This window comes from Aethalodelphis obliquidens, unplaced genomic scaffold (genome assembly GCF_003676395.1).
Source record: "Aethalodelphis obliquidens isolate GAN/ISIS:26980383/991018 unplaced genomic scaffold, ASM367639v1 scaffold23, whole genome shotgun sequence".
Lineage (NCBI taxonomy): Eukaryota > Metazoa > Chordata > Mammalia > Artiodactyla > Delphinidae > Aethalodelphis > Aethalodelphis obliquidens.
The window spans coordinates 11,296,906-11,309,751 of NW_020837967.1; the positions used below are offsets into that span (position 1 = coordinate 11,296,906).

A 12,846-nucleotide genomic window follows, 5' to 3' on the forward strand; every position below is an offset into this window, starting at 1 on the left:
TTTTTTGCGGTACGCGGGCCTCTCACTGTTGTGGCCTCTCCCGTTGCGGAGCACAGGCTCCGGACGCGCAGGCTCAGCAGCCATGGCTCACGGGTGCAGCCGCTCCGCGGCATGTGGGATCTTCCCAGACCGGGGCACGAACCCGTGTCCCCGGTATCGGCAGGCGGCCTCTCAACCACTGCGCCACCAGGGAAGCCCCGAGACCTCACTTTTATAGAGACCTCAGATTGCTTCGTCCCCACTTCCTTCATGTGAAGACATGGAGAAGAAGGCTGTCTATGAACCAGGAAACGAGTCCTCCCCAGACACTCGATATGCTGGTGCTTTCATCTTGGACTTCCCGGTCTCCAGAACTATGAGGAATAAAGTCCTATTGTTTATAAGCCGCCCAATCTATGGTATTTTGTTACAGAAGTCCAGACGGACTCAGACACCACAAGAGGCTTTTTGGTTCATGCCACCTGGAGACCTCTGCGCCTGTGCAACCCATCCCTACTTGTGCAGCCCGGAGTTTACCCCACTGGGACATGAGATCCAGTGGGTAAATTCTCTCCTCTTTCACACTTTTCGGCTCTCCTGTCATAGTCGGTTTTGCTGTTCCATCCCCTGCTGCCTTAGTTTTCATCACTACTTCACAGCTCTCCAAAGAAAGGCAGTGAGCAATGAATATCATTTACATTTTCCTCTATGTACTCCAAATATAGCCTTGACAAAAATATATCTTTTCATTAGATTACAGAATTGTCTGCAACAATCATATTCTACAATCTTGTTTCAGGCTGGATGCTCTCTATTCAACGCTAATTTACTGCGTTAAATTACACTTACTATATAACTGTATACCTTTGGATTGTTTCATAAGTAATTTCCCTGCGTTTCTACAACATACCCACACATCATAAATGATCATTTTTCCTTTCCCAATTTTGCTTCCTACTTACTAGTGGAGCAATGATAGTTGTCTTGCCTTCTGTATAGGTACTATTCCAACTTCTTATTGATGGTTTGATGTTATGTTTAGCTTAGTTAGTGAATCTTTCTAATTTCTCTCTTAGTCCTGCTTGCTTTTGTTAATCATCTGCCTTAAACGTACCTTCCACTGTCTTGCAGCAAGTGTCTCTGACTCATGCTTTCTCACTTCAAACCCATACCATACACATCTTCTATTCTCTGACTGGATTTTATTCAGCTGTAATTCTAAGAACTCTGAACACAAACAGGCCTTTAAAAGGTCGAAGCAAAAGTAGTTCAAGAGAGAATAGAGTGGTGAATAGAATGAGAAATACCAGACGTGTCCTTGTTTACCACTGAAGAGCAAAAAAAGAAAAAAAATCATTCTCTATTATTCACTTGGACATCTTCCTGTTCTTGCAAGTTTTTTTTTTTAAATAAATTTATTTTTTATTTTATTTTTGGCTGCATTGGGTCTTCATTGCTCCACGCGGGCTTTCTCTAGTTGCAGGGAGCGGGGGCTACTCTTCTTTGTGGTGCGCAGGCTTCTCATGGCGATGGCTTCTCTTGTTGCAGAGCACGGGCTCTAGGCACGCAGGCTCAGTAGTTGTGGCACACGGGCCCTAGTGCACACGGGCTCAGTAGTTGCAGCATACGGGCTTAGTTGCTCCATGGCATGTGGGATCTTCCCGGAGCAGGGCTCGAACCCGTGTCCCCTGCATTGGCAGGCGGATTCTTAACCACTGCGCCACCAGGGAAGCCCTGCAAGTTTTTGAAGGACCCTTCTGTGAAGTTTTTTAATAATTACAAGCAGCCTTTCCCATGGCTCCCTCCCTCCCACCCTTACCTCTGCACTCTTGCCAAAGAACAAAGGGTAAAGGGCAAGTACAAAAGCAAACGTCATAGATGTTAAAAATAAAAAATAAATAAATTTTTTAAAAAAAAGCAAATGTCAAGGAACCGTGCATCACTAAGATTTAATCACATTTGGCATATTCCATGTCTGATTTATTTGTGTAGCTTCTGTCTTTAAGCCTTCAATGCCAGGTCTTCTGTATGTCACGTGGAGTGATAAGAGTTTTGGTCACTTGTTAGATAACATAATATGGTCCAAGTTCTACTTCTTTTTCTAAACACAGACACATGAATACCCAGTGAATTTGTTTTCTTTATTTATGATCATGTATTTCCTGAACTGAACTGGTCACCTTCACATCTGAATGTCCATCACTGTTGTGATGTTGTCAAGCTGTTAATGACTTACTACTTTAATCTTCCAATATGTTGGTTTCTAATCCTTCTCTCTGTAATGATTATTATTTGTTGTCACTCTTCTCTAGCTGTCTTTGTCAAGGGTTGGCTTCTCAAACATTACAACAAAAGCTTTTGATAAGACAAATATTCAATAACTGTTCAGTGGAAGGATAGAGTTGTACTAGAGGCCTACATATATGGTTTAAGTACAAAAATTAAATTGTGAGAAGACTGGAGTGAGATTCTTCTAAATCATATAGAATATCTTTGTGAAGATTTGTAAACCTATATGAATTTTATTTTAAATAGAATTCCTTTTCCTAAACAGGGTTTCAGTGTTGCCAAGTTTAGGGATTTCATATACCCATCAGCTTTCTTTGGTATAGATTTTTACCTGGGAATATCTATCATACTAAAACAGTGTTCTTGCCTGTGTACCATTCACAGTCTGATACAGAATTAAATAAATGAGGTAAACTCAGATCAAATAATATTGTGGATGGCTACCTTCTCCAGTTATTCCACCTTACCAAATCCTACCCTTATGCAAATACGCTGTTCCCATTGTGGGAAATACGGCGAGGCTTCCCGTCAAGCTTGCTTGTTGGTTCAGCATGAGATCCTGAAGTTTACACTTGGACCTCAAGCAGTCTAGTTTCTCCTCTTCTGAGATCTATGCGCCAGTGAAGTGCTTGCTGGTTGCTCAGCTCAAGCTGTGTGCTCACCATCCTGCTCATGGAAAGTACCCTTGGTAGAAAGAGGGGCCCCATTTCCTTCATCTTTCATTTACTACTTGATATTTCTTAGATATTCTCTACCATACTGCTCTATCAGAGAATCACTTTTAATTTCCAATAGAAACAGTTTTTTTTTTGCAACTGTGCAACTAGAGTTCCTATGAATTTCCAGCAAGACTGTGAGACCACTATTGATATTCTCATTATAGCTTAATGAAAAGTTATCTTACACAAACCATTTTTAAGTACTCTTATGTTAAAATCCGCAAGGTAAGTTTCTGGTTTGGTTATAATTTTTAGAAAATATGTCTTTAATAATAAAGTTTTCTTAAAGCTAGTTGAATAGAGAGTAATCAGAAGAGATTCATTTCAAAATATGCCCTTTCCCTTAAATTTGAAATCAATGTTTTATCTTCTTAAAATCAAAATCAATATTAAATACAATGAAAGAAGAGTCCAGTGGGGCCACAAGGCTATGTTAGACAGCCTGGCTACTACGGCATTGTATTTCAGTAAACTCAACTGCAAGCTGGGGACCTGAACCCACATGCCCCTGAATCTCGCAAGGTCACTTTTCAGTGGGATGGACTTTGAACGTGGGGTTGGTGGTCGATTGAGATCATCACCTGCCTCCACCTGCTGTCAAGACTTTGGCTGAGAAGAAGTTTAACCTTGTGCTCATAGATACCTTGAAAGAGATACTCTAATATTTGTGGGAAATCTAACCTCTTTACACCCTCACTTCTGCACAGTTAGCTCTCTATAGAGTTGTATTTATTTTATGGCAGAAACCAGTAATAACAAACACCCACCCCACTGTGGAGGAAAGCAATAGAACCCCACCGTTTGAGAGATCATACAGTTTTGATTACTCCAGGGTCTCTGGATGGCTCTTCTTCAACTAAGACTGTAGTCATCACACTATATACCCAAGTCCTGTGGGAACAAAATTGTCGGCAAAACATTCTCAAGTCTTAAAGGCAAAAATTATATGTTTAGTTTGGGGGGAAAAAGGCCATTATAGCACAGAACTTTCTCTAAGGTGATGTCATTAGCTTTGTTATAATGTCTAAACAGTGAAGGGATGGTTTCTGGAAAATTTTCTGTGCTCTAGACCCAGATTCTTGCTATCCAAGCTCCCTTCTCGTTTCCCTACGAGGTATTAGAAGACTTTTCCTGCTCCTGCATCTCCCAGCCCTTTATTCGTCATGAGGATCGCCCCTTCTACTGCCTCATTAGTATCTTGTCTTCCATTTGAGCATCTGCTCTTAGACCTGCGTAACAAGAATGGTCTAGGAGAGAAGGTGGTAAGATGGGGTTTGGGGACTAGTGCACTCATGACCTTGTGAGTAAAACGGACACCACTCAGAATGGTATGTGGGGCAAAATAATTCCTGACACAAGGTGACAGCCCAACTGCTAATGATTTTACCAGTAGTGACCCGGGAAATAAATGCCCTCGAGGATGCAACGATTAGGTTATTTGAAATCAAAGCTTTCAAAGACAGCAGAGTTGGCTGGTTACTGCTAAGTGGTATTAGTGCCCTGCAGAGGGATGATGAGAAACTGCAGGTCCTTAGGAAGCAGTTCAAGGCTCAGAGTGAGAGCTGGCAGGCCTGCTATTCTCAGGTCAGGCCCTGGCTGGGAAAACCTTAGACCCTGAGATGTGAAACTAAAACATCCACGTGAATGCCCCGAACCCTCAGAACCTATCGGTGGTGCGGTATCGTCAAGCGGTGAGGGAAGGTTGACCTTCTGTTGACCTCTCTCTCCACTCTGGTGTCATGGGGAGTGGGGTGGGATCCTGGTTGTGGGTGTAACGGGCTGGCTGGGAGCCCCTCTCGGCAGGTGTACTGGCTGTCCCCGCCCCAAGCTGGCAGTGCTATGACATTCACGAAAAGAGTGGCTAGCTGCTAGAATTAACATAAATTTCTGCACACACTGAGGATCTGTACTTTAAACACATTTAATGCACTTTCGTCTCTGAAATCCCGAGTTGATGCATCCTTTCTCCCAGGATGGGTAGAACAGCTGGAAGGCATGGGGAACAGGTGTTAACCTTCTTACTGATGTGGAAGTAAACAAAGACTACCCAAATGAGAACACACAGAGGCTCTTTATTCCCAGCTTGGTCTAGCAAGAGAGTTAGTCGCCATCATTTGCACAGACTCAAAGGCAGGCAGGGAAGTAGGGAAGTTTTATAATGAAAAAAAGGGCTTCAGGTGTGGCCTCATTGGATGTTGTTGTCATGGGGAAACTGGAGGGGGTCTAATGAATAACACGTGAGGCATGTTATCTGATTGGTTTGGGGACCGTGTTTGACTCTCTTTGGTTGATCTTGAGTTGGAAGCAGGGGCATAAAAGGAGAGAAGCTGGCAGTTATAGAGCAAGTCCTAACCATTCTGTGCCAGTTGCTGCAGTGGTTGTGGTTTAGTTTCCTGGCCTGGTTGCCACAGAAGTGGTGGGTCAAGTTCTATCATCCCATGTGATCTGGCCACTGTCTATTTTTCTACTCAGTCTCTCACCAGGGCGGCTCCAACAGCTGCACCTTGGCACTCTCTCTTGTATTTGGTGCTCCTTTCCCCACATGCTACCCCATTCTCTTCCCCCGCCCTCTCCGAAATCTTTCCTTTGGGGGGCTGGGGGAAAGTAGGAGAGGGTCCTCCAAGGGCCAGCGCTTCCCCCATGCTACAAGATGCTGCAGAGATCTCTCCTCGAAGGCAACAGATGCCCTCCTTAGGAGCTGTCCCTGTCTCCTCTCCTTGGCTGCCAGGCCCATAACTAGAGTTAAATCCCAGCATAACCTGGCCGTGGATGGGCTGGGCTTGATAACAAAGGAAAGAAATTATACACTATAGAAGTTGTAAGAATCAGTCATACATGCCATACCGTGCAGAGCCTAAGGAGAGCCCCCGGACTGGATTTTGAAGGTTCTGGAATGTTGGCCTGAATCAGCAGTGCTTCAAGGACTTGGGAGAACTTTTTCACAACACAGGATTTTAAACCCTAGCAAAGAGTCCAGGGGGTGGGGTGAACTTATTTCTTGGGTGATGCTTACAGCCTGGAGACAGTGATGGACAAAGGCAACCAAAGTAGATGTGCCCGAGTTTCCGGGGCAGAGAATATTGCTGAGGGAGACACGCTAGAGGGGTGGGGGGAGCCCAGAGGGCACATCACTGACCAAGACCATGAGGAATGTGCTGATGAAAGGGTCACCACCAACACCACGTTCAGTGGTGACTCTCCTTTACAGTCCAGACCTTTTGATAAGATAAGTGGTCACAGAATGTGGCTCATTCTTATCCAAGGGAATGGTGGGGCCCTGAATTAATAGAGACCAGGTAGCAGGATCTAACTGCCAGAAGCCAAGAGTCTGTAACTGAGGTTCCATAATGATCCTCAAGGTCAGAGGGGCAGCCGAACGGCCTTGACGGGCAGGAAGTTGTGGATATGGTTATTAGAGCTTGGCATCGGAAGGGGGAACACAGATGGGCAGCCAATGAGGGCGTTGCTTCACATCTGCCAGCAGAAAAGGGAGAAATGGAGGTGCAGAAGGTTGATGGTTGGCAGCCCAATAAAAATCATGATCTCTTGCTCAGTTCCTGGACTCAGTTAATAGACTTTACTTTTTAAAAAAATTTTATTGTATAGACTTTACTTTTTAGAGCAGTTTTAGGGTTACCGAGAATTGCTCTTTGCACAGGAAGTACAGAGAGTTTGGCATAACCCCTCTCCCCTGCTTCACCCCCACAGGTTCTCCTGTTATTAGCATCTTGCATTAGTGTGGTATGTTTGTTAGAACTGATGAACCAATATTGCCATTATTATTCACTAAGGTCCATGGTTTACATTAGGGTTCACTCTGTGTTGTGCAGGACTGGGTTTTAACAAATGCATAACGGCAGGTATCCACTTTCACAGTATCATATAGGATACTTTCAACACCCTAAAAATTCTGTGCCCCATCAATTTCTTCCTTCCTTGGAACCCTAGCAACTACTTATCTTTTCACTTTCTCTATAGTTTTTTTTTTAAATTACTTTGAAATCTTTATTTTTTAAGCATCTTTATTAGAGTATAATTGCTCTACACTGGTGTGTTAGTTTCTGCTTTATAACAAAGTGAATCAGCCATATATATACATATATCCCCATATCTCCTCCCTCTTGCGTCTCCCTCCCACCCTCTCTATCCCACTCCTCTATAGTTTTGCCTTTTCTGAAATGTCATACAGTTGGAATCAAATCTTACTTCTTTTACTTAGAGTATTTAATTTCCTCCATGTCTTCTCATAGCTCATTTCTTATCACTAAATACTGTTCCATTGTATAGATGTACTACAATTTGTTTATCAGCTCAGCTGTTGAATGACTTCTTCATATTTTCCAGTTTTTGGTGATTATAAATAAAGTGTTATAAATAACTTGTGTGGACCCAGTTTTCAAAAATTTGGTTAAATGCCAAGGAGTGTGATTGCAGAATCGTAAGGTGGAGTGTGTTTAGTTTTGTAAGGAGCTGCCAAACTGTCTTCCACAGTGGCTGCGCCGTTCTGCACTCCCACCAGCAGGGGATGAGAGTTCCTACTTTTTTGGATTTTAGCCATTTTAATAGATGTGTAGTATTATATCATTGTTTTAACTCACAGTGACCTGCACACGTGTTATGTTGAGCATCGTTTCATATGCTTATTTGCCATCTGTATATCTTCTTAGGTGAGGTAACTATTCATACCCTTCCCTCATTACAATTTTTTCCCCTGATTAATGGAGATACAATTGATGTATAACACTGTGTAAGTTTAACGTATCAAACATGTTGATTCGATGCATTTATATATTGAAAAATGATTGCCACCGTGGAATTAGCTAACACCTCTGTTATGTCATATAATTACCATTTCTTTTTTTGTGATGAGAACATTTAAGAGCTATCCTCTTAGCAATTTTCAGGTATTATTACTACAGTATTATTAAGTATAATTGCAATGCTGTACATCATATCTCCAGAATTTATTCATCTTTTAAGTCAAACTTTGTATGCTTTGACCAACATCTCATTTCCCCCTTCTCCAGTCCCTGGTAATCACCCTTCTATTCTCCATTTCTATGAGTTCAGCATTTTTGGATTCCGTATACACGTGATATACACGATTTATCTTTCTCTGTCTGACTCGCTGCACGTAATGCCCTCAGGGTCCATCTATGTTGTCCCAAATGGCGCCATTTTCTTCTTTCTCATGGCTGAACAATACTCCATTGTATACGTGCACCACATCTTCTTTATCCACTTATCTGTTGACACACTTAGGTTGTTTCCATATCTTGACTGCTGTGAATAATGCTCCAATCACTATGGGTGTGCAGATATGTCTTTGATATCTGGTTTTCATTTCCTTTGGATATATACCCAGAAGTGGGATTACTAGATCATATGGTAGTTTTAATTTTTTGAGGAAACTACATACTGCTTTCTAGAGTGGCTGTAACAGTTTACATTTCCAACAGTGCACAAGAGTTCCCTTTTTTCTACATCTTCACCCACAATTTTCTCTTGTCTTTTGATGACAACCATTCTAACAGGTGTGAGGTGATATCTCATTGTGATTTGGATTTGCATTTCCCAGGTAATGTTGAACACCTTTTCATGTACCTTTTGACCATTTATATGTCTTCTCTGGATAAATGTTTATTTGATTCTTCTGCCCTTTTTTTTGTGTGTGTGTGGTACGCGGGCCTCTCACTGTTGTGGCCTCTCCCGTTGCGGAGCACAGGCTCCGGACGCGCAGGCTCAGCGGCCATGGCTCACGGGCCCAGCCGCTCCGCGGCATGTGGGATCTTCCCGGACCGGGGCATGAACCCGTGTGCCCTGCATCGGCAGGTGGACTCTCAACCACTGCGCCACCAGGGAAGCCCCTGCCCATTTTTTAAATTGGATTATTTGTGGGGGGTTTTGTTATTGAGCTGTGTGAGTTTTTAAAAATATATATTTTGGATATTAGCCTTTTATCTGATACGTGATTTGCAAATATTTTCTCCCACTCCATAGGTTGCCTTTTCATTTTGTTGTTGGTTTCCTTTGCTTTGCAGAAGGTTTTTAGTTTGATATGTCCCACTTGTTTAGTTTTGCTTTTGCAGCCTTTGTTTTTGGTGTCAAATCCAGAAACAAACAAACAAAAAATTGCCAAGACCAACATCCAGAAGCTTACTCCCGGTGCTTTCTTCTATGAGTTTTATGGTTTCCGGTCTTGGATTAAAGGATATAATCCATTTTTCTTTTGTCCATTTTTGAATTAGATTTTTTTTAGTTGTTGAGTTTTCAGAGTTCTTTGTTATATTGGATTACAAGTCTTTTATCAGATAAATGTTTTGCAAAGATTTTCTCTCAGTCTGTGGCTTGTCTTTTCATTCACTTAACAGAATTTCAGAGACATATTTTTAATTTTAATAAAATCAAACACCCATTTTTTTTCTTTTATGTATAGTGCTTTGGGTGTTATATCTAAAAAGTCATTGCTAAACCCAGGGTCACCTAGATTTTCCCCAATGTTATTTTCTAGAATTTATAGTTAAACTTCTTACGTTTAGGTTTATAATCTATTTTGAGTTAATTTTCATGAAAGTTCTAAAGTCCATGTTTATATTAATTTTTTTTGCATGTGGTTGTCCAGTTTTTCCAACACATTTGTTGTAAAGGTTATTCTTTCTCCATTGAATTGCCTCTGCTCCTTTGTCAGAAACCAACTTACTGTATTTGTGTGGGTTTATTTCCAGACTCTCCATTCTGTTCCATTGATTAATTTGCCTATTCTTTTACCAGTACTACATTGTTTTGATTACTGTAGCTTTATACTAACTTGTGAAGTCAGGTGGTGTATTCACACTGTTGTGAAGTCTTCCAATGTTGTTGTTCTTCAGTATTGTGTTGGTTATTGTGGGTCTTTGCCTTTCCATACGAACTTTAGAATTACTTTGTGGATATTCATAAAATAGCTTGGTGGAATTTTGATTAGAATTGTGTTGAATCCATACATCAAGTTGGGAAGAGCTGTTAACAACATTAAGACTTCCTATCCATAAACATGGGATATCTCTCTATATAGATTTTCTATGATTTTTTAATCAAAATTTTATAGGTTTCTTTATACTACTCTTGTACATATGTTTTTAGATTTATATCTATACATTTCATTTTTTGGGTGCTAATAAAAATAGTTGTGTTTTTAATTTCAAATGCTAATTGTTTATTTCTGGTATATAGGAAATCAGTTAACTTTGTATATTAACCTTGCATCCTGCAACCTTACTTCAACCACTTATTAGTTTCAGGGGTTTTTTATGTGTGATTTTTTAAAAGATTTTCTACATGTAAAATTATGTCACCTGTGAACAAAGGCAGTTTTATTTCTTCCTTCCCAATCAGTATATCTTTTCTTTTCTTTTTTTGTCTTACTGCATTATCTAGGTCTTCCAGTGTGATATTGAATAGGAAGAGAGGACATCCTTGCCTTGTTTCTAATCTTAGGGAGAAAACACCTAGTTTCTCACCATTAAGTATGATGTTAGCTATAGGTTTTTGGTAGATGTTCTTTATCAAGTTGATAATTTCTTTATTTTCCTAGTTTTCTGAGAGTTTTTATTATAATTAATGTTGGATTTTGTCCAATGCTTTTACTGCATCAGTTGATATGATCATATAACTTCTCTAGATTCTTGATGTGATGGACTATATTAATTGATTTTTGAATATTGAACTGATTTTACATACCTGGAATAAATTCCACTTGGTAATATATACAGTGGCATATAATTATTTTTATACATTTTTGGATTTAATTCTCTAGTAGTTCGTTGAGGATTTTTATATCTATGTTCATGAGAGATTGGTTTGTAACTTTTCGTTCTTTTACTGTCTTTGTCTGATTTTGGTAATAGGGTAATGCTATCCTCACAGAATAAGTTAGGAAGCATTCCCTCTGCTTCTGTTTTCTAGAAGAGATTGTAGAGAATTGGAATAATTGAAAGGACTACTTCTTTTATCAAGGGAAGGTGGAGGGGAGGGGTAAGGGATTCGAAGTACTTGCAGTCATTGCAGTCATCTGAATCCTCAGAGTGCATGACTTTCTTCACTTCTGGAAAAGTTTTATTTCAAATACTGCCTCTGCATTCTTTTTTTACAATCTCCCCTGTAAGTTTCATTTAGTCATATTTTGGACCCTACCATGCTATGTTCCACAGTCTTAAACTATATTGTAAAATGTGTGCATACATCTCTATGGTACATTTTGTACATTTAAAAAATACCTGTCTTCCAATTCACTAAATTCTTTATTCATTTGTTTATTTTCTTCCTACTTATACCATCTACTTTTCTTTCATTCTCAGTGATTATATTTTTCCTGGTCACTTTAACAAAAGCATGGCTAGTCTCTTCTTCCTAGAGCTTATTTTAAAAATTTAATCTTTTTAACACTTGATACATAATTATTTTGTATTCACGATGACATACTGCCAATATATGACATTATCAGGTATCTAATTGTACCTTTGCTTATTTTTTTGTGCTGGCCCTGAGTCATAGAGTCTTGTTTGTCATTTGCTGGTTAATTTTTCGCTGTGAGCTCTTATTTGGATGGTCATAATCTATGGGAATCCTTATTGAAGGTGCCAGGAATTTTTTTCCTAGCATACTCTTCCTCTGGCTTTCTGTAGTGATAGCACTTCTATTTCCCTATCTTATGTAAATAGAAATCTTTTAATGACCTTTCTCAGTTCATCTTTCAAGATTAGGGTTCTGGGTCACTTTAATCTGCAGTAGAGCTTCAGTATTTACTCACCCCTTCTTCTTGCATCTCATACTTTCTTTCAATGATTATTCCACATTAATTCTGGAATTTTCCTTAAAATATTCTTTAGGACAGTCATTCAATAATAAACTCTGTTGCATTGGCTATGTCTCCTTCTATCTCCCTTTCAACTCTTGGGAATTTGCTCTGCATTTTGTAGGCTCAGGGCTCATTTATATATTTTATTTTATTTTATTTTATTTTTTGCGGTACACGGGCCTCTCACCGTTGTGGCCTCTCCCGTTGCGGAGCACAGGCTCCAGACGCGCAGGCTCAGTGGCCATGGCTCACGGGCCTAGCCGCTCCGCGGCATGTGGGATCTTCCCAGACCAGGGCACGAACCCATGTCCCCTGCATCGGCAGGCGGACTCTCAACCACTGCGCCACCAGGGAAGCCCCTCATTTATATATTTTAAAGCATTTTATATCTCACTCCATCCAGCATCTACCTTCTTTGTAGCTTGAGAGTTGGCTTATTTTTTTTTATAGAAAACATAATCCACTCTTTTTAAGACCAAATTAGAAGCAGTGTGTGTACATTTTTTATAAAGGTCGTATATGCACTTCCCAGGTTGTAAATCCTTGTAAGTTAGGTGTATTGTCTTATCTTTCATTGTATCTCTCCTATCTCCCTATGCCCAATATCTAGTGTAAAGTAGGTGCTCAATCTTTTAAAAAAGATAAAACAGTATGTCATTTCTTTTTAAAATGAATTTGCTCTGTCACTTTGCCTCTTGGAAGTCTCATCCAGAAGCAATATAATTCAATTAAAATTATATAGTCAAGCTCCATCATTTGTGATCTTGGACAACTGAGTAATATTTTTTTTAAAGTAGAAGTAGGGAACAATGCAAGGTGTTCTGGACATAATGAGACAATATGTATGATGCCCGCAGCCCAGTGTTACAACGCTGGATCTCTAAGACGTGTTAGCTTTCCTCAGTAAACTAGATTAAAAAAACCCTGGTTGCTACCAGTTTATTTTTTTGCCCCTTTTGATATATGTAGAGAAAAAGTGATAGAGAAATTATCAGTTGAATATAATTTTATCTTTTGGCAACA

General features: G+C 40.1%; 1 protein-coding gene across 1 annotated transcript in view; it reads left to right on the forward strand.

Moving 5' to 3' along the window:
• The first annotated feature begins 259 nt into the window (after positions 1 to 259).
• MALRD1 (MAM and LDL receptor class A domain containing 1) overlaps positions 260 to 12,846 on the forward strand; it is a 604,410-nt gene continuing 591,823 nt past the window's right edge. The window contains exon 1 of the mRNA XM_027121490.1: positions 260 to 541. Coding sequence (XP_026977291.1) covers positions 260 to 541 — 282 coding nt within the window. The remainder of the gene's footprint in view (positions 542 to 12,846) is intronic.